The following is a 23,512-nucleotide window of genomic DNA, read 5'->3' as shown; positions in this document are numbered from 1 at the left end:
AAAAAAAAAAAAAAAAATCATTATAATCTCTTATTCCTTATTGTTTTCAATAAATTCATTTAAGAAATAGACACTAGGACCTATTTATAACTAGATTCTTACATTGTAGGAACTGAAAATGAGAGTAAAAATCTCATTTTTTGAAAATCACATTTCTGACAAACAGAAAATCTGTTATAACTAGAGCTTAAAGTACATTAAGAAGTAATGCATACATCCAGAACCTAGCTGACTCAAATATCAAATATAAAATCTGGTCAGGTCCCAAATCATAAGTGACACATTTTGTATCTCACAATTTGATTATATAGGCCTAACATACTTTCANCCTTCAGGGACCCCTGGACCTGCCGGAGCCAGCCTCTGACATCTAATAATAATAAATACCACTTATTGCAGGAACTGTACTTAATGGCATTTTTATAATTTATAATTTTATAAATTATATAAAAAAAATTATAAATTTTATAATTTATAATTTAACTTTCACAATCCTCTTACAAACAGAGGGCTCCCATTATACATATTTAGAGATGAGGAAACTGAGGTTTAGAAAGCTGAAAAAGAGGATTTGACAAGAAGGCATCTCAATTCAGAGCCTATGCTCTGATTCTCCATGACATTCTGCTTGTAAAGATCCTTGACTACTGCACTGGGTTCAGTAAAAGACACTGTCCCTTTAGTGCTACACTGTCTAATATAATCACCACTGCCACATGTGGCTCTGGTGATTTAAATTAAAAATGAATTAAAAATAAGTAAAAGTAGAAATTCATTTCTTCCACTGCACTAGCCACATTCAAGTTGTTAGTAGCTATATATATTTGGCTACTGGATACTCAACTGTGCAGCACAGATGGAATGTTTCTATCATCACAGAATTTCTATTGGACAAATGATGCTTTTCAAGGTAAAACAGATTAAAATAGAGGCTCTTGACCCCATGGAAATGCTTGCCTATAAATAATATAAGAATTGGGGAAAATGCTTTCCCAATACTTTCACATTGCAGTTGGTAGGTAAATATTTGTCAGACACATAATATTTACTGAGAGAAGACAGGTATGTAGAGATAATTTAGAATAACTCATATCTCAGCACAATGTCTTGAGTTTCAAGTGGAGGAAAACAAAGCTAACAAATATTTGAATTGACATCATTTTAAAAAAGAATCCAGAAGTTTTTACCAGTAAAACTGAGTCCTTTAATAAATGTGAATTATGACTAAGAGTTTAATAACCTTGATTTTTTAAAAAGCCATAGTTGAAGTGTGCCTGGTTAACTCAGTCAGTTGACTGCCCAACTCTTGGTTTCAGCTCAGGTCATGATCTCATGGTTCGTGAGTTTGAGCCCTGAATAGTGTTCCACACATCAGTGCAGATCCTGATTGGGATTCTCTCTCTCCCTCTCAAAATAAGTAAGCAAAAAAAACATTTTAACCAAAAAAAAAAAAAATAAAAATAATAAAAATCAAGGCACTAGGGTGGGTCAGTCAGTTAAACGTCTGAATTGGGCTCATGTCCTGATCTCACAGTTCATAGGTTCAAGCCCCACATTGGGCTCTGTGCTGACAGCTCAGAGCCTGGAGCCTGCTTCAGATTCTGTGTTTCCCTCTCTCTCTACCCCCTCCCACTCATGTTCTGACTCTCTCTGTCTCTCAAAAATAATAAACCTTAAAAAAATAAAAATTCATAGTTAAATGGTAGTGGCTATAAAATTAGTTAATAGATATTATACTTTTAAATCAAATCCAGTATATATAATATTATCATTTTGTGTGTTTGTTTTATTGTCAACTTACCACCTTTTTTCACAAATACAACCTTAAGTCCTTCTGTTTAAAGTTTGAATTACATATGCTTACAGCCAATTTAATATTTCATGGAGTATAATCTCATCTGAAGAAACTATCCTTAATATTTCTTAGGAATGACACAATATTAAGAGATAGAAAATAGATCTAAAGTCTAGAACAAGGTGGCTTTATTAGCCGCAAGACTTTAGGTCTAGTTTTTTAGATGTAAAATTATAATGAAGATACTTCCCAGGTAGGCATGAAGAGGCTATATGAATCAATTCTCTATATTATATTTTATATACCCATATATATCTATCTATCCCTAGAGATAGATAGATAGATAGATAGATAGATGATAGATAATAATTCACCAAGTCTTTACAGATGAGTGTCTGCAGCACCAACAAAGATAATGTCCTGGGATGATGTTGAGGAGTCAGATGTTCTGATGCCTTTACTGCTTTCCTTGGAGTGAAGTCATGGACATGCAGAGTTCACCAATCAATTTCCCTTACTGCATTTGGGACCCTGAGGAGCAAAGATTCTCCTCCATTTTCTAAATGTTATAAGCAAACAAGCACATTTTCTCAACAAATGAATTTTAGTAAAGGAATTTTTTGACCCGATATGTTTTTTTTTCTTTTTTCCTTAGAATACGTATGCTTGCTTAGGAAAGGAAATGTGCAGTTTGTGATGTATTTTATGGACAACAAAGAATGATGACAGAGGTTTGAAGTCTCAAGTAGAGAATTTTTCTGAAAGGCTTCCCGTAATGTTAGGTTTCCCCAATATTTTTCCTACAGATGCTATAGGGATTAAAAAGAATGCAGCTCAGAGAATGGGGCCTCTTCAGGATCCCTGAACAGGACATAAATCAATGGGGTTGCTTTTTATGACCTGAGCAGATTATCTTAATACTCATGTATGAAAACATGCAAGTTAGAGAAGAAGGAATGGCTCCATTCCCTGGAAATGCCACCATCCCATGCCTTATTTCTCCTGTAAGAGTATTCTTTCTGAAGAGTGGTACTACAGGAGAAAGAATTCCAATTTTACTTTTATTCAGTTCCATAAATCCATTCATCTATTCTCTAAAGCTAATAAGATGTTCTAGAAATTTGCTGGAATGGCCCCTCTAACTGATCTCATATTTAAAACATTTACTTTGAAATGTTTCTGTTTTACCTATACATTGAAACATATCATAAGGTTTCCTTTCTTCTAGTTAATGCACATCTTCTGACATGACAAACAGTCTTCTTTAAAAGTATAAAAGATGAGAGTATCATTTTTAGAAATTGCAGACCTGATCTAAAAATTGATGCCTTCAAAAGAATGTGCCACTCCTCACAATTCTGTCTATTTCTCAGGATTTCCACTATAGGTTAGTTTTGATTAAATTATTTTCCAAGTAATTTATCATTAGGTCAGTGGTACTCTTGGAATCATTTTTGTTTTCAGATATTCACGATATGCTGAGTAGTTCTTCTTATGCAAATATTAGCAGTACCTTTGTCAAACACTGTATTTAACAACAACCCCTGAACTAGGTTTATTGAACTCATTCAAACATTACTAAGACCTTTCCACAGAACCGATGAAGAATGCTTAGCAACTCTGGTGTCAGAAAACGAACTCAGAATGAATATGTCTCTTGTCTAGGTTAACACAAATGTCAGGGCCAATGAAGGATGAAACATGATGATGGAGATTTGAAATGAAGAGCTGGGGTATCAGGTGCTTGGAGTGAGCACTGAAAGACAGGAGAGAAGTGCTATGAAGTACCGAAGACAGGGATCATACTGAGAGTAGATAAAGAGCCTCAGGCTTCTCCCTTGCCAGAAAAATAGATCTTATACATAAAGTAGCTTCAAAGTGGTATCTGAAGAGACACTGAAATTTGGAGCATCTTTTTGTCTAAACAATTCCCTTTTCAAAGCCCCAGTGAAGCAAGAGGAACCTATCTGAATATGCAGAAACTGGTACAATTGTTTTGTCAGTGTGTTAACACAAAGGAAAGCTCAAAACAAAACAATACTGAGAAAGAAAATGAAGGTTTCCTAAGCCTCCTCTACGTGAAAGGGACTGTGGTTGACAAGCTCTCCGCTTTAATACTTTAATGTCTATAACAACGTTATGAGATAGAATTTCCTTCTCAATTTTAAAGATGAAAAATCTAGGTCTCAGAGAGACACTCAGTCTGTAAGTGCTGACCTGACATTTGAACAGATTTTTTTTTTTATTCCACACCCAGTTGAGATACATTGAGTCAATTGCAGATGGCCTACACATTTCAAAGTTAGGTTATTTATTTGACAGTCACTGAATAATGCTTAGAGGGTTTAAGAAATGTAAATGTTGTTATATCAGATATATCTCCTGGACTAAGCATTTCATTTTATTTTCACTCTACCAGAATTCAGTAAATTTAATATGTCCTTCCATTATTATTGAGGGCTCCCTAAAAAAAACAAAACAAAACAAAACAAAAAAAAACCCTTCAGCATTTTATTTTTTGTTTAAAATGTTTGTCCACATACCAAATAACAATCTGATCTAATCAAGATGATACAGAACACAGTTAACCATATAATAATCTTTAGATTCTGGCCAGGCAGGTAACTAAATAAGTAGAAGCTCGCAGACTTAAAGTCATAAATATATTAGATGTTTGAATATATTAGATGGTTTGAATTCAGAATAAGAATATTTGGTTAAGAAGGATGTGATTAAAAAATCAGCAGAACATTATTGTGGGAATGATTAATAAAAGCCACACAGTCACATTCAAGTGATCTCAACAAAGGGAATAATGAAATCTCTCCAGCTTTGTGCTCCTTTGATTCAGTACTGTCATTCCCAATGGCCTCAAGATGATTACATGCCTGAAGGACACATTGATGGAAATATGGTCTCGCTCCTGATCAGAAATGATGACCCAGCATAATAGAGCACCTAGAGATTGCCAAGACAAGTCTGTCGCTCCCTTTTAGATTGTGTGGCATATCCCTAGCTTAGAGAATCTAACTTTCTCCACTCTGCTACACCTAACTAATAATGGGCCAGGGAAATGTGAGCAGTAGCAATAAAAACAAATTTTATTCTTTATCCAGAAAATATGTTTAAGTGTGTTTCTTGTCTTCAGGCACAACTAAAATGGAAGTATCTAAGTAAGAGCTATAGTTAAGTTTATAGTCCAAAGAATAGCTTTTGGTGAGTATCAAGCTAATTAATAAGAATGTGTAAGGTTAAAGTTAATTTATATATGTGTTAAGTAGCATCCTACCATTAACCCTTATATATGACAGTCCTCCTGTTAACCAAATATCCCTTTTACACAAAGATAGTTTGAAGGTGACAACTGTAATCAATCATAAGGGTGTATTATTCCAAGATCAACACTGAAAAAAAGTTTCAGGAGAAATAAAAAATTTATATATATATAAAAGCCTGGAAATCTTAATCTCAAAATTCTTTGCCACAACATTGCATACTTCCTACTCCCACAATAGCATTTGTTATTTATCTTTATGAAAGTGCTTCAAAATAAAATTTTGCTTAAAAAAAATCACCACGATTATTATTGTCCATGTAATGGTTAACTATTACACAAAGTTGCAAAATGGCAATACAGAAGAAAATTTATTCACAGCATCTTCCTCTCTCAAAAGCTCTATCATATCCATGTTTCCATCCAGGCTCCTAGTGTGTTCCTTCCATTCTCACCTCAACCAAAGGAATATTTTTTTTTTATCATTCAAGCATAAACTTACCTATTCTCTATCCCATTCTCTAGGGGATAAGTGAATGAAAATTATTTAGAAAGTAAGTGTAAAGAGGTTAATTAGACATTATGCTACCATCTCTTGGTAACATATGTTTAATTAGAACAGTGCTTCTCAAACTTTTGTGGTCATTAGAACCATTGGAGGCATCCTTAAAACACATATTGATGGGCCCTACCACAAGACTTTCTGATGTATTAAGTCTCAGATAAGGCCCAAGAATTTACACTTGTAAATGTATCCAGGTGATGCTGATGCAGTTGGTGATTTAGGAACTGAGTTAAAAATTTAAAGATGCCTGGGTTAAGCGTCCGACTTTGGCTCAAGTCATGATCTCAAGATTCATTAGTTTGAACCCCACATAGGGCTCTGTGCTGGCAGCTCAGAGCTTGGAGTCTACTTCGGATTCTGTGTCTCCATCTCTCTCTGCCCCCTCACCCTGTGTCTTTTTCTAAAAATAAATAAATGTTTTAAACAACAAAAAAGACCAAGTTAAAATTTAAATTCATTAGGAAAATTAAATAGTGAGATATTTGACTATTCAGCATGTTTTCTATTCACCTTCATATTACATAAGAGAAGCCTAAAATTAGGGCAGCCCTCTAGTCCTACACTTAATATAACACTAAAATTGTTTTAAATATTTATCAGCTTGCCTTGTATAGCATATAAACAAACAGATGAAACAAATACCTTTCCAAAACACAAAACAATCTTATCTGAAGTCAATTGCAATGTTTGCTTGTCACCTAGAACACTTAGCTCTTTAAGATACTGCTAAAGAACGAATTTCTTCTCCAATTCCTCTTTATATTCCAATTCCTCAATCCTTCCTCACATATTCTTACACAAACAGAATCATGCTTACTGAGTGACTTCTGATTATCAAAACTGGAGTTACACTATTGACCCAATCCTAGAGTAAGATCAGTGATTCTAGACTGATGTTCAAATGTAATTCTCAGCCACCTATTACATATATATCTGGAAAATTTCCAAATTGCCTAAATTTTCTACCATTTATTTTACTGCACCTTTATTCATATTTAAAAAAAAATGAACTCTTAAACACATTATTTTTTTTCTAAACAATCAACTCATTCGCTTAGCCACTTATTATTTACTCATTTCTACTAATGTACCTACCAAAAAGTATTATAAGACTTTCGGGCAGAATAGGAAATGATGTTCCTGAAAAACTAGTATTTTGGTATGACATAAGCGGTCATAATCGTAAGTAATCATGGTGTAAGCTTACTCAATAAATAAGGTAGGTTTAAATGTGGCATAATTTTGATAAAATAACTTAAAATATATTAGTAGTACTAATGTTAAATTAATAATAAGTAGGAGAGCTCCTTATTTCTTTTTATGTTTATTTATTTTGAGAGAGCATGAACAGGGGAGAAGCAGAGAGAGAGGGAGAGAGAAAATCCCAAGCTGGCTCTGCACAAGCTGGCTGGGCTTGAACTCAGAAACTGTGAGATCATGATTTGAGCTGAAACCAAAAGTCGGGCACTTAACCAACTGAGCCCCCATGAGTCCCAAGAAGACAGCTCTTTAAAGACAAATTTTCTGTATGAAAAGATTTACATTTCTAAAATTCTTCTTCCTATCATTATTTCCATGCAAGTAGCAATTTAGTCAAATACTCTGCTCTTCACTAAAAAAACTATATTTGAAAGGAAAGAACAAAAAAGTAAAATGTTAATGAAGGAATCTATAAATTCTGACTAACTTGCATTTACCATTATGTCATCAATTCTATAGCAATCATGACCAAAATAAATTACATAATCAGTCTTCCTTTCTTCATCCAAAATATCCAATTTTAGATCATATGTCTGGCTAACTATGAAGCTATTTCTAACTTAAAATTATATATTTTATATCCACTGCCAATGAACGAAAGAAATAATTTTAGTAACCTGAAAATGTTTTAATGTAAGATGTTTATTAACTAGTTTAGATAGTTCTTATTTCTTTTATATTGTTTAATGCAGTCAATAAAATTGTCAATCTTATTTTTACTTAGTATTTAAAGGCAATTTTAATTTTAATATTTTAATATCAAGAAACATTACCACTGAGCAGACTCACACACATAAAATCATTATATATTCTGATGAAAAATATATATGATATTAATTTATGATTTAAATTTACAGCTTAACCGCCTTTATCCCACTGTGAGATGATAATTAGTTACTAATTAGCACTGCTTGTTTATAGGCACACATAGCAAAGTTTATGATTAGAAATCTTGTACCAAACTTCCTACTATAGCCTTTGTGAGCTATGAACTTATGGACTGAAAAGATAGCTGGATTCTAAGGACCAGCTTACAAAACAAATTCCTTCCTTANAAAAAAAATTCCTTCCTTAAAAGTGTTTTTTTTTTTTTTTTTTTTTTCTGTTTTGTTTTGTTTGTTTGTTTTTGGAGCAAGATGATAATTTTAGGTTGTTAACAATTACCTTTTTCCAGTCTTGGGCAATGGGTAAATCACTGATGATATTGAAGCATTCTAAGAAAGAATTTCTGATGGAATTATCTTACTGAATAAGATAAATCAAAATTAAATTAATAAATTAGGTATGTTTTCCAAAAATAAGGGATTGTGCAAAAAAAAAAAAAACTAGATGAGTAGAGGTAGATATAAAGGCTGTGTATTTACTGAGCTCTAACGAGAGTGAGGGTTGTGGTGTTATTTATTATAGAGATTTGATGATACGGTCCACTGTTCACCTGAGACCACCAAACATAGCATTCTTAAACCTGCTTCCTATCTCAGTTTTCAGTCACTGAGCATTTCCTTAGAGTGTACTTCTGTTCAGCTTAGATACAGTATTATGGTATCCTTCAGACTGCACTTACAATATCTGTAAATAAAAGCACGGGCATCACAAGGTATTATTTCCCATAAAATGAATAAGTAGTATATATTTAAGTCCTTTATAGTGTTCCTCAATATAACACATTGCACAGTAACCATACACACATATGTGTAGGCCTATTGCATTATATTGATAATGAGAGCATATTTTCAATTTTGTATCTTTTCCTTACCTGTCAAGTTCTTTAGTCCAAGTTCTTGCAGTCCAAAGTTCCCATCTTTTCTGTAGTTTAAAAATACTGCCAAGGCATATCGATCCTCATAAAGTTTTGTTCCACGAATAATGCGTAAATTCTCCAGAGGCAGGTAGCGAAACTGATTAAGAGCCACTAACACGTAGCCTGTAACTTCTCGAATAGACTGAAAAGACACAAATAATTTCTTTTGTTAAAAAAAATTAGAGATTATTTGTCAGTATGTTCATGCTGTCATCTAGATTAAAATGAATTATTCAATTCTACTTTTTAGCTTTTAATTTAATAAACTAATGTCCACATTATATTGTAAATAATTACCTGGATAACATAAAATCACAGATCACAGAGTATTAGAAAAGTCCTAAATGTGCTTATAGTAAAATCATGGATTTTTTTAATGAAATATTATTCATAGCTGAGATATGAATATAACTAAAAGAATAAATATCTCATTCTTTGAAAGACTAAAATGAGGTAAGAATACCTGGCCATCAACCAAATTTTTTAGAAAAAGAAGCAAATTAGTGAGCTTATCACAAATAAAACAAAGCCACATTAGTTTGTAGACTATGGGACAGATTTTAACTGTTATATTGGTGCTTAATGCTATAGTTATCAAAGTTAACTTATACATCTCTGAGAAACCCATACAAGAAAAATATATATTAAAGACTGATAATGATCTCTAATTTAATTACAATCACAATTTTTTATGTCAATTGTTTAATATAAGCTAATTACTGGAAGGATTGCAACACATTTTAAAGTAAAAAAAAAAGTCACAAAAACAGCTCTCAGTCTTCATCTAAAGTTACTGTTCTTCAGTAAAATAAACAAGTTCATATTTGGCTATGAACATAGCCAATAAGATTTAAAAAAAATTAAATATAATACAAAAGTGGTAAAATGTTTGATGTTATTAAAATTAAGTTTATTTATTTATTTTGAGAGAGAGAGGGAGAGAGAGCAATCAAGGGAGGGGCAGTGATAGAGGGAGAGAGAGCCAGTCCCAAGCAGGCTCTGAGCTGTCATGACATAGACCGATGTGGGGTTCAAACTCATGAACCATGAGATCGTGACCTGAGCTGAAACCAAGAACTGGACGTTTAACCAAATGAGCCACTCAGGTGCCCCTGTTTGATGTTATTTTAGTATCAATTTAATGTCAGTTTAGACCTCTTAATTTCAGATGTCCCAGTGTTCAGTCCTTGGTACTCTCTTATCTACCCTCTCTCATTCCCTTAGTGACCTTATCTAGTTTCAAGATTGATGATATCCAAAGTTTTACCTCTAACCTATATGCTAAACATCAGATTCAATTCTAACTGCATACTCTACGTCTTCACCTGAATGCTTAATAGATTCCTCAGTTACACCTATCCAAATCTGAACACATGCCATCCTTGCCCCAATCCTCCAGCAGTCTTTCTCATCTCAGTTGAGATCAATCCATCCTTCCTACTACTTAGGCCAAAGTCTTGAGGTCATTCTTGAGTCCCTTCTCACACACCAAATGAAATCTGCCCTATTTGTTGTACCTTTAAAATGATCAGGAGTTCAACCACTTCTTATGTCAGCCACTATCATCTGAGCCATTATCATTCTTATCAAGATTACTGCAATAGGTCTCCCTGTTTCTATTTTTTATCCTTTACCATGCATTCTCAATTAAGGCTGGACCTGATCATTTCTAAACATAAATCAAATCATGACAATTCAATTCTTAAAAACCTGAATCATCTCCCAAGTTACTCAAAGTAACTGACAAAATTTTTTCAATGATGAGTCAAAATCTATCTTTTCTGCCCAGTGTAGCAACAGCTGGACATATCTGGTTATCAAACAATTGCATTGTAGCTGGTATGAATTGAGAAGTGTGGCAAGTATAAAATATACCCTTGATTTCAAAGATTACATGTTGCAATGATAACATTTTAGATAAATTCAGTTACATAAAATGCATTATTAAAGTTCATTTTAACCTTCCTTTTAATGCTTTTATTATGGCTACACAAAAATTTAAAATTATACCTTTATGGCTATCATTATATTCCTGATGCAAAGTGCAGTACTATACAATCTGTTCATCAGTTCTTTTTGTAACTTTTTTTTTTTTTTTTTTTTTAACTCTCTACCTTGCTCACACTGTTCCAGTTTTTCTGGTCTCCATGTTCTTATAACATGCCAAGTGTGGTCCTACGTCAAGGTGCCCACCATAATCTTAAAGGCCTGAGTTTCTCTCCCTCTTGTTATCTGCTTGGTTAATTTCCTCACTGCCTTCAAGGTTTCCCCGCCCCACCCCAAATTTCACCTTCTCAATTGAAACCAATGCTGACTGTCCTACTTAACATGACAACCCTCCGACCTTTTCCTACTCTAATTTTTATTGTCTCTACAGTACTTCTCATGTTATAATGAACCATATAGTGTATACATTTATTACATTTAGTATTTATAGTCTATCTCTCCCTTTCTCAGAATTTAAGCTCTGCCAGAGTAAGCACTATGATTTGTCCACTCATGTCTCATGTGACCACAGTATGGACACATAGTGAGGAACCAATAAATATTTGCTGAGGACTCTGGCTCTTCTTTGGTTATACCCCCACCAATAGGCAAAGTCTACAGAGAAGTACCGATCTGGGCCTGTGTTCCTCTCTTCTAGAGAAGACATGTTCCAGATTCCTGTGATCCCAGAACTTCATTCCCAAACTGCCCTAAGCCTGTGATATCATCTTCTCAGTTCTGTCCCCTAGTCAGCAGACTGGGATACCAATGTGTATATGCCTAGTAAGGATGGGTGGGACACGTGTAGATGTTTGAAGGAAGAGTATACGGATGTTGGCTGTACAAGCTAAGTGTCGGTTCACTGTGTTCAAAGTCTCCTATGATACTGGATAGAACTGGTTAAAGGAGGAGGGGCTGAAGGATGGAGTCTATCCCTCCCCATGCCATCATACTCCTGAAGAGTCCAAAAATTCTAACATTTCACCTGTACATCCAAGTTATTATAAAGGTGTTTTTGTCAAAGTGGGAGGATAGGTCATATTTTAATAATTATTATTTGATTTATGATAAATAATAATGACATAAAATGTGTAGAACTTCATTTATACTCTCACCTTAGAATAAATCTGCTACCACCAACTACCTAGAAAAGTAAACTCATAATGGAGCAAAGATAGAGATGAAAGGGTAAGGAATCCAAATCTAAATTACAGAACTGGTTCCTTAAGTTGTTTCTGTGTGTGTTACATTATAACCTTTAACACAGACCCTGGCACTGAACAGACATTTAATAATGGCTGTTGAATGAAATGGAATTGAAAAGTAGAAAATAATGCTTAAGGTCTTTTTATATATTGTTTTCTATTGAAAGTGATATTACAAACTTTCTGCTAATAAAAAACAATGTTTGAACAATATAATCATGACTTTTGCCCAAGGACCACAGTGGTAAGTAGAAATCATCAGAATGTCCCAGCAAAAAGAAAATCTTGACTCTGGTTCTGGCTCAGTACATTCAGTTCCAGGAAACTGCCTATTTTGTCAACTGAAGAGTGAATACCCACCTAAAGACATATCTCTCTCCTTGCGGTATAAGTTTCTGCTGTCTAAAACTGATTGATTTCCATTGTCAGTGTATGTTTCTACAGCTGTTTTATTCAAGAAGTGAATATAATTGAAAATCATTAAAGCCTTAAATGCTTCAAAACTCTTCTAACCCAAGGGACAATTTGTTCTGCTTAGGGCATTTGATGATGGAAACCAAAAGAATGAAGAAGAAAAGGAAAATAAATTTGACCAACTTCCTATACCATATTAGCAATAAACCAAGAAAAAATGCATGGCTTGTTCTAAAGAGCAGAAATTTATTACTGTTTCTCCCATGAAATATTTTAAGAAAACAAGTGAAATCTGAAATATAAAGTTCCCAGGATTTTCAATATGTGTCATTCAATGAAAGATTAGAAGAGATTGGACTGCTTCACTGTACTTTCCATTTATCTCCAGACCATTCAAGAAACATCACTCTATTATTTTTCAATCTCTATTTCATTTCTTGATTCCTATAACTGTTATATTTTTATTTGACACAGTTTCCTTGTTCTTTTATTTTAGTTGGTTCTAATTTGATCCTTGGAGATAACAGTGAATAGCTTCTTAAATGTTCCTTCATCTACCTTAAAATTTAAGTGAGTGAAGAATTTCTGAATGATTCCTCATGATTCCTGAATATTTTTTTTAAAGTTTACTAATGTATTTTGAGAGAAATAGAGAATATGCAAGCAAAGAGGCAGAGAGAGAGATAGAGAGAGACAAAGAATCCCAATCAGGCTCTGCATTGTCAATGCAAAGCCAGACATGCATGGAGCTTGAACCCACGAACCACCAAATCATGACCTGAAATGAAATCAAGAAAGACAGAGCCACCCAGGTTCCCCATGATTTCCGAATATTTAGTCAGTGTTTAAGAACAGTTCTATGCATATTAAAAGCAGTTATATAATCTTGGCGGTGTGTGTAAAATTGTATTTTCTAGATTTTTTTCCCTCCTCAAATTGTGCATCAAATTCATGTTTATTAGTTATTTTTCTTTAATATGAACATCCCTTTGAAAATAAACCCATTTATTTTTGTTAAGACCTTCTGTAATAAGTCAAAACTATTCTGAATTCTTATTTTCTCCAGAGTCTTATGTACTCACACCCAATTAGATATAATACTCAAATAATACTAACAAATTCCATCAGTCAAGACATCCACAAATAAAATAGTGATTACTTATGATCAGTGGACTTGAATTAAATCTATAATACCACAGAGAAGAGTGGGGAACAGAGAACTATGGGAAGACGAGGAGGAATGCCTCCTCTGCTGGTAATGACTGTAGAATTTATGTGTTCTCTGACAGTGACAAATGTAGTAGCACATTGTAACCTCTCTATCACTAAGGCTTTCCATTAACGTTCCCCAGGCAATTAATAACTTGTCTCTGCCCCTTACAGCAACAATGCGAATTTCTAAAGTAGGGGACATTCTTAATTATGACACAATATTTTTTTAAAAAAGTTACTGAAAAATAATTAACAAGCATATAGCAAACATTACATATTCCTGCTACCTGTAGAGATAGAGATTGACTGACCCTATTCTTCATTCACAAGTGAAATCTCCAAATGCAGTGGTATATTTGGCTTTGGAGTCTTGTTTTCAGTTTTCCCATTGCCTTAAAACTATAATGGTTATACTACTCTGGCAAGCAGGGACTCAAAGCCTGATCTAATGAGATTTAGGAAGATAGAGTAATGTGAAATGTCATGTACATGACTGTGGTAGAGTTGAATCCATACTCATTTTACACAGCATGAAATAATGCTCAAGAATAATACTCAAGGGACGCAGAATCTGATCCAATTCTTCCCAGCAAAATCACTAATCCTAGCTGCTTCTAGCCAGTCTTTTGGGTCCTAGTGCTATTACAACCCTTAACTTTCTAAGACTCTACAGGCCATTCATTCATCAACACTGGCCACTTAAGCAACTCTAAACCCTTGCAGTGAGCACCTTAATCCTACTGAAAAGAGGACAAGTTAACTCACCTCTCCCAAAGTTATGTTTGTCTTTGTCCTTTACATTTGTTTTAGCTGACCAGAGAGTTTATAATAGGCCTGTTTCCCAAAAGGTCCTTTATCTCCTGACCTTAGCTCAGCTATATTCCTGTATCATACATTTGTTACATTAGAATTGGTTTCCACAAATTAAATAGGGAGCTTTTATATATTCATTTACATAATCATATATAATCAATTTTAAGCGTCTATATAAAAAATCTGTCCTATTAAAATTTCCTTATTTCTAATTAAAAAATATATATATGCAGAGGCACCAGGGTGACTCAGTCAGTTAAGCGTCTGACTTTGGCTCAGGTCATGATCTCATGGTGCTTGGGTTTGAGCCCCTCACTGACAGTGTGGAGCCTGCTTGAGATTCTCTCTCTCACTCTTCCTCTACCCCTCCCCTGCTCAAGCTTCCTCTCTCTCTCAAAATAAATAAATAAAACCTTTTTCTTTTCCATGTGTTTATACAGATAGGCTTACATTTTTAAGCCTTAATTCCAAATTGCCATTTTAACACTCTTTTGTAACTATTTAAAATATAGTATTGAATTCATTTTTTTCTCCCATCAGATAATACACATTAAGCTTCAGTGATTTAGGGAATTGAATTTTAACTGAAATTAGATACACGGCATAAATGTAAAATAGTAAGAATATCTGGAGACCTTTAAATTAAACTTTGATTAATTATAGATACAACTTAAATCAAAAGGAAAGTATTAATTGTCAGCATTTTCATACAACTGAGGCTACACATGAACTAAAGCATTTTAACTTTTATATATATGTTGTACATGTGGTGAGTATTCTCCTCCTCAGAAAATCAAAGCACTTATGGCAATGCAGTCCGTTGATTAAATTTGTGTGCTGCCCTCTGACAGGTATTAATTTGACTTTTGTCTCCATTACTTACATACCTTTAACAAGTTATTTAACTTTAATTTATCTTCTGAAAAATGGGACAAATTCCTCTTAAGGGCTTAAAAGTTGAAGATCTTCAAAGAATAATCAAATTCATCATATTATTGTTAATGTAATTATGCAAATATTTGCAAATATGTTTTATAGTTTACAAAGGGAAAATAATATGCAAAAATATATACACTTGATATTAAAATCTATTAATTAAACCACTGGTGCTATATAGTGCATACAAGTATGGATCTAAGTCAGATTGCCTATCTGGGCTGAATTATGATCCCTCAAAATCCATATGTTCAAATCCCACCTCCCAGTATCTTAGAATAGGCCTATATTTGGAGTACAGTCTTTAGAAAGTTAATTAAATTAAAAGGAAGTCATTGGGATGACCTTAATCCACATGACTGGTGTCCTTAAAAGAAGAGGAAATTAGGCAGACATACATAGAGAGAAGACAGTATGAAGAGACATAAGATCAGTGAGATATAAGTCAATGAGAAAGGCCTCAGAACAAAACAACCCTGCTTATCTTGATCTCAGATTTAAAGACTCCAGTATTATAAAAAAATAAATTTCTGTGTAAACAACCCAATCTGTGGTACTTTTTTATGGCAACCCTAGGAAACTAATAAACTACCTAGGTTCATAATCTAGCATTTAGCAATGTTCTATTGGGTAAATTATTTATTCTTTCATGCCTCAGTTTTTTTCATCTGTGAAATGGGGATATTAAGATCTCAAATTCCTAGAAGCATTCTGAGAAGTAAATCCCCGTAAATTACTTAAGCAAAGGTCTGGCCGACAACAGGCTCTCCGTATCAGTTATCATTGTTTTTCTGAATCCAGAATCTTTACTCTCCTTCGCATGGCATACAGCAAATGCACTCTCTTCTGCATGGCATACAGCAAATGTGTTTCTCTATGTCCAAAGGAATGCATCACCAACGTTTGGATGAGAAAACTGCTTGATACCATTTGAGTCTACAATTGAGAGTGACAGTTTTATGTCTGAGATTTTTTACAAGATTTTTCCCCTCTCAAAATTTAAAGGAGGAAAATGGGCTTTCATGAAATGATGTATAACAACAGCTGCCTCTCTTGAAAAGCATATGGGAAATGGCCTTTGATGATTCAGAAGTTAGAGGTGACTGCTTTTGTGACTAGTCTGTTGTTATTTTTAAATGAAAAGGGTGAGCAATTTCAGAAATAGGAAAGCCAAAGTATCAAGCTTGGATTTGACAAGACTGCCAAGACACATTTTAAAATCTGTCTAAATATTTGGCAGTAAAAACAGAAAGCAAAAAGATTAATTAATTTATAAAGAATAAATACTTGCTTGAGTCATTTCACCCAGTGACGATAATATCTTATGTTACATATGTGTTTTTAATATTCAATTCAAACAAATAACGGCAGGTATTCTAGGGACATCGGTGAGCATAATCAGGACTACAGAAAATAACATAAACTGTGATCAGGGATTTGGGGACTAGAAATTAAGATGATTTCACATTTAAGTATCCTTCTTCAAGCCACAACTTTCTAAATGGTTATTTACTATTTGTAATAGTTACATTGATTTATTTACAGTGTTTTCTGTATGTGGGGCACTTGTCTCTTATATTATTTTCTGGTAACACCAACTCTTAGAGGTAAGTACTATCATATAGATAAAGAACATAATTTACATAACTTGCCTAAAATCACATACACTAGCAAAGGAAGAACTATCTTTTTTAAGGAAAAATAATACTATCTTATTCCAGAGTTCAAAATCTCAGTCATTTTGAGATATATCTTTCAAAAATTGGTGACAATTACTCCCTGTTGAAAGTAACAGCCACTGCAACATGGTCTAAAATTGGAACTTGAGAACAACATACTCTTTTTTATGACAAAAATATTATCTAAGCCAGAACACCTCTCAAAGGTAACTGTAGCATGATTCTGATATTTCTAAATTCAAAACATATTAAAATGTACCAAAAACCCTAAAAGTTTAAAATAGCATTCTAATAGGTCAAGAAATTAGAGGTCTTTCCAAAAGGGTATTTAAATAGAATGAGATTCTGTACATGAATGAAAAATTCAAATATGACAAAATAATACTAATGGAAAGTGACTGAGTACCATTACTGGCCCTACCAGGAATGGAGATGGAAAAATCAAATTCTTTGGATTTGGAGTGCTACTTTATAGCTGTATGACCTATGTCATAGTGCCTTGTTTAACCTGCATTTCATTTAAAATTTTTTAAATCTTTATTTATTTTTGAGGGAGAGAGAGACAGAGTGCACATGGGGGTTAAAACAGAGAGAGAGGGAGACACAGAATCCAAAGCAGGATCCAAGGGTCCAAGCTGTCAGCACAGAGCCTGAGGAGGGACTCAAAATCACTGTGAGTTCAAGACCTGAGCCGAAGTCCGATGCTAAACCAACTAGGCCATAGAGGTGTTTTGGCTTAACCTGTTTCTTAATCAAGTTTTTGAAAAAGAAAATTAAAAGGTTGTTACTTTTTAATTTAATTTTAATTTTTTTTTGAGAGGGTGTGTGCGAGAGCATGTATGCATGTGGGAAAGGGACAGAGGGACAGGGAGAGAGAGAGAAAATATTTTTTTGTTTTTGAGAGAGAGAGATTTTGTTTTATTTATTTCTGAGAGATAGAGAGAGTGAGCGAGTGTGAGCAGGGGAAGTTCAGAGAGAGAGGGAGATACAGAATCTGAAGCAGGCTTCAGGCTCTGAGCTAGCTGTCAGCACAGAGCCCGACACAGGGCTCGGACCATGAAGCATGAGGTCATGACCTGAACTGAAGTCGGATGCTTAACCAACTGAGCTACCCATTAGCCCTAGGAAAGAGAAAATCTTAAGCAGGCTCCACACACAGCACAGAGCCCAATGTTAGGCTTGATCTCATGATTTTGAGATAATGACCTGAGCTGAAATCAAGAGGTGGACAGTTAACCAACCGAGACACCCATGCACCCCAAAAAACTGTTATTTCTGTTTAATTTGGAAACTAAACAAATTAATATCTAAAACACACTTGGCACATAGTTGGTATATAATAAATATTCACTTGGCTTCCTTTCCTCAAAAAGTCTTTAAACCCCTGTGCTTTCAGCCTCATCCATCCAACCATCCATTCATCCATCAGTCCATTCATACATTCATCTACCCGATTACTTATTCCACAAGTCCATATTGTCCATGTGGTATTTGAGAAATACTGTTCTAAGTGTTGGAGACACAGTGGTGCACAAAACAGATATAGTCCAGTTCTCATAGTGATTCCTTTCTTTAGCACTTCCAATCTTGATATAATGAAAAGACTGGTCTAAGGAAAAAAAAAAAAAAAAAAGTCCAGGCAAGAAATATATACAGTGACTTGAACACTCATTTGTATCTTCATTTCTTTAATGAAATTGCTTATTTTAGAATTTCATCAATTAAAAACATCTTAATCTTGTATAAAATTATCCCATATTCTATCATACATTGCTCTCTTAATCCTCAAACATTTCCCATCCTTTTTCCCCTTTACTGGGATTTTACAGTAAAGACATCACTAAAGTGTCCTCTAAGATAGCATATATATTACTTACAAGGAACAAGTATATTGATTTTTAAATATTTTGAATGTCATTTTTTCTTATTTTGCATAAAATTATTTTGAATATTTTGATTTCCTTTAGTCAGTAAAATATATTTATAGTGTGTTCGAGGCTATAAATGTTTGTTTTTGTTTTGTGTTGTTCTGGGGTTATTCAGTCCCCAGAGACCAACCATATAGTTTGTGGTTTCCAAATGTGCTTTCCTGAAATACACTTTCTTTTAAAATGTCTTTGAGAAATGTCAGAGTCTGGGTCTGGGGTGAGAAATGTGTAAATGAACCTGAAACAAATGATTAAGTTCCATTATATATATTTAAATATATTAGTTTATAATATTACCTTAAATTAATTATTCATCTTTGGACAATAATATAGAATGAATAAATTAATTTTCCTAAAGACCAGTAAATCACATAATCAAGCATTTAGCCTTTTTTTACTATATTAACTGTAACACTGGGTAACCAAATCATAGATTAAAGCCAGGATGTTTGTGAAGTATTCCAACTAGTAAATAAGGAAAAAAAAAAAGTTCAAATTAGAGCATTGATTGATATTGGTTAATTAATTATAATAAAAGTACCATACAAATGTACGATGTTTATAGAGGAAACTGAGTGTGGCTATATAGGGACTCTGTACTTTCTGCACAGAGTGCTGTGAATTTCCCTGTGAACCTACAACTTTTCTTAAAAATGATATTATTTTAAAAATTAGAGCAGCATCATTTTGAAATTCCTCATGAACTAATGATTAAGTATTCAGCATCAATGGCTGGTCACTGAAAATGACAACACAATAATAGGGCAAATTGAGGGGGATAATTCTCCATGGCATTTCTGCATGGCTTGTATCTGCTTTTGTTCCAGACTATTTTTTCAAGGATGTGTGCATAGTAAACAGCACTGGGATGTAATGATAGTTTCTCTCCCATGGCAAAAGGCAAATTTGCTAACAGCTCCCTTTAGAATATTGTGGTTTCCTAAGCTTGGACTTTTTTGACTCTACACAGATCCATTTTGTGTACAGTATCCACCTGTGCCCACTTCCCAATCAGTCCCATAGGCACTGGACCAGGGGCAAGGAGAAACAATGTAAACATGAAGCTCATGCTTATTGCTCTACCATGCAGTCTCTGGTCTTCTGCCAACACAAGTAGCAAACTAACTTGCTAGCTTGGAAATCGACTAAAATCTCAGACCCTTGGCTACTCTTGACAACAACGAGTCATTGTATGCCTCTGTCCGAACAAATAAGCCACCACCTATGGTTTCAGCAGAGAGATTAAACATTAATAGGATGAAGTGTCTGGAACCAACTGCCAATTTGAAGGACATGCAAAAGACAGAGACACCATGTTGAACTCTATCTAATCAGTAAACAACCTACAATATTTAGGCTCTGGAAAATTCTCCAGAAAAATATCCCTGGATTGAATAGAAAAACTCTAAGGGGTGGAGGAGAGGACGAACCTGCTATTAAATCTTAAAAGAGACTTAAACATCTGTATACGGCCAAAACATAGTGTCCAGAAATGCATACTTGGGTAATTATCAAACTATAAAGAAACATAAGAAACCAAATTTCTATAAAATGATGGTGGACACTTTTTGTAGAGAAAAGGGCTTGAGATTGGGATAAAGTAGAGTTGAATCTCCTGGGTGGCTAACAAAGTACTATTTCTCAAGGTAGACTGAAAGTTATGACTAGGTATGGTCTTAATAACTCCTTAACCTATGCATTTGTTTTGTGATGTTTTCAGTATTTGTATTTGTTATACAAAGGTTATAAAAAGAAGTCATTAGGTAGAAAAAAAACAAACAAGGAAGCATATAAAAGTGTCCCTTCCCATCTCTGCATTTGACGTTTGAAATTTAAGAGTTGAACAATTTTAGATTGCACACTATTCCTTGCTATCAAAATCTCTCTTGTCCAATTCAAGAACTGAATATGTTATAAAGGCATACTTGTACAATCTAGGCAGAGAGGTAACACGTCTAGTGGGAAAGTGCCTTGAGAAAGAAAGTCTGATGTGTTCACAGGTCTTAAAGTCCTGAATGGAAAAATCAGGTGGAGAGGCCAGGGGACTTAACTGGGAAAAAAGGAATGTAGGATTTCAGATGTTATCTTTCAGGAAATGGGGATTTAATGATGCTATGGACAGGGAAATTAGGCTATGGTTTTTTTCCATAGAATTTTCTGCTGAAGTTACAGTATAAAAAGTTAGGAAATTCTTGCCAGGTAGGAGATGATGATGGCAGTAACACAGAGCTGAGACTGAAGCCATCTTTCTGAGGTGGTACAACAAATATTTTAGTAACTTACTAGATATGGGGATGAAGGAAGACGGGAAACAGGAAATGCCTGCAGTTTTTAGCTTGGGAGACTTGGTAGGTGGGGTTATCCTTAACTGGAATAAAGAACATGTTTGTGGAGAGAATTATTCCTGATACTACAAGGTCTTTTGGTTATCAGAAGCTAAATTAACATATTATTTTATGAAAATTATTTTAAATTATATTATTATCTGTATGTCTGTTAAACCTGGATAGTAGGCATGTTTGTCTAATACGATTTCCCAAGTGTTCAATATGATTTTTTAAATTTTGTAAATGTTTTCTTTATTTCTGAGAAAAAGAGAGAGGACAGCATGAGCAGAGCAGGGTCAGAGAGAGAGGGAGATATAGAATCTGAAGCAGACTCCAGGATCTGAGCTAGCTGTCAGCACAGAGCCCAGTGCAGGGCTCGAACCCACGAACTGTGAGATCATGACCTGAGCCGAAGTCAGACGCCCAAACTACTGAGCCACCCAGACACCCCTCAATATGATTTTTTTAATGCTTATTTGTTAATTTTGTGAGAGAGAGAGAGAGAGAGAATGAAAGAGAGAGAGAGAGAGATTGAGAGAGAGAATCCCAAGCGGGCTCTCTGCAGTCAGCACAGAGTCCAACATGAGGCTCGATTTCATGAACTGTGAGACTATAACATGAACTGAAATCAAGAGTCAGAGATTTAAGAGACTGTATCACCCAGTTGCCCCTTCAAAAACTAAATTATGTAGCATCTGTGACTTCATGTCTATCTATGGGTGTCAGTTTAGATTATTGTTTGCATATATATAAAACAGTGGTTCTCAACTGGGGTGTTTGCTACCCACGGGGCATTTGGCATTGTCTGGAGACATTTATAGTCCTCACACCTGGAGGGGAGGATGCTATTAGCATCTTGTGAGTGCAGATCTGGAATTTGAATAAACACTATACATGCACAGGGCAGCTCTTGCTTGCCCCCAACACAGAATTTTCAGGTCCAGAATGTCAGTAATTCTAAAATTGAGAAACCCTGGCATAGAATTGTTGAGTTGACATAACTATTAAATTTTACTGCTAATAGAGTCGCCTTGAGGGGTTTCTAGAAGTANACATGCTCAGTAAATATATATATATATATATATATATATACACATTATGAAGATATAAATTAACATTCTTATATTAATATACCTAATTTATCATTATATATGTCCTAAAGTATAAGCAGGTAGAAAAGCATGGACTGGCTATATAGACCGGTAGAAATGGCTGTATGAATGGTGACTAGATGCATAAATAAATACCTATTCACATGGGTAAATTATACAAATGTAAGTGTATTTACTTTTCTCTCTCCTTTTTTCTTTCTCCTTCTTTTTTCACTTTGTACCCTACTGTGGCAGTAGCAAATCTTTCTACACTGATTTTTTTTTTTTCATTCACTGTTAAAAAGTTTGTCTAATGCAACTCATGGACATTAAGTCTAAGAGGTTACATTTGTTAACAAATTTATAAACAATGTCAGCCATTTCCTTAAGAGGCATAATTCTCCTTTCTCTCTAAAAAGGTATTTTTCACAAGAAAAAAAATACATTTTATAGTCTCCAGGCTGTACCACTAGCCAAACTAATTAAAACATTAAAATAACAATGTCTCTTTGATAGGACCAAATGAAAACAAATGAAGTCTCCTAACTTCTTTCACATACAATAAACAAATGCTTGAAATCCTCTTGTTAGTTATTCTCATATGAACTTTCCATTAAACCAACCAACCAAGATACACGGTGGTTCTCTCTATCTCAACTTCACTACCTTCCTCTTGGGGATGGACTTATAAATCACAGTAGGCTGCACTAGTGGTTGACAACACTGGATTACACTCCCAAGAATGGCTAGTAGGTAATTCCAGAGGCAGCAATACCTCCTAGAGAATGAATATGGCTACTAATACCATCTCATTCCAGCCCCTAATTAATCATCTTCATCAACATCATCAACATCATCATAGCACTAGCATTTTATACACACCTTATAGTTTATAAAGCCTTTCACCATAAATATCACATTTAACCTGTTATTGGCAAATTCTGAAATAATTTACTAAATTTGATTTCTTCAATTACACTATACTTTCTTCACATAGATGGTCACCTATATTGCACAAACATAAGGCCATTGCTCATTATCTAATTTTTATGATTAATTGCTCCTGCGTTATCACAAAATATTTAATGACACTGCCATTCCATGAAATAGGCGCAGGATATAAAAATATTTTGTGCATCAAGGGTTGTATTGAAACTACTGTTACGTGTTCTGACATTAGATCAGTATTTCAGTATTTTTTCAAAAAAGTCTTCTACATATGTTAG

At 34.2% G+C, this 23,512-nt stretch overlaps 1 protein-coding gene across 1 annotated transcript in view; it reads right to left on the bottom strand.

Annotated features, from left to right (window-relative positions):
* The window catches only part of ERBB4 (erb-b2 receptor tyrosine kinase 4), an 830,995-nt gene that overhangs the window by 498,493 nt on the left and 308,990 nt on the right, over positions 1–23,512 (bottom strand). The window contains exon 3 of the mRNA XM_077770965.1: positions 8,651–8,837. Coding sequence (XP_077627091.1) covers positions 8,651–8,837 — 187 coding nt within the window. The remainder of the gene's footprint in view (positions 1–8,650; positions 8,838–23,512) is intronic.

The sequence above is a fragment of the Crocuta crocuta genome, unplaced genomic scaffold (genome assembly GCF_008692635.1).
Source record: "Crocuta crocuta isolate KB4526 unplaced genomic scaffold, BGI_CrCroc_1.0 scaffold160, whole genome shotgun sequence".
NCBI classification, from domain to species: Eukaryota; Metazoa; Chordata; class Mammalia; order Carnivora; family Hyaenidae; genus Crocuta; species Crocuta crocuta.
Note: the sequence above shows the minus strand (reverse complement) of the source record. Positions and strands in the feature narration are given on the sequence as shown.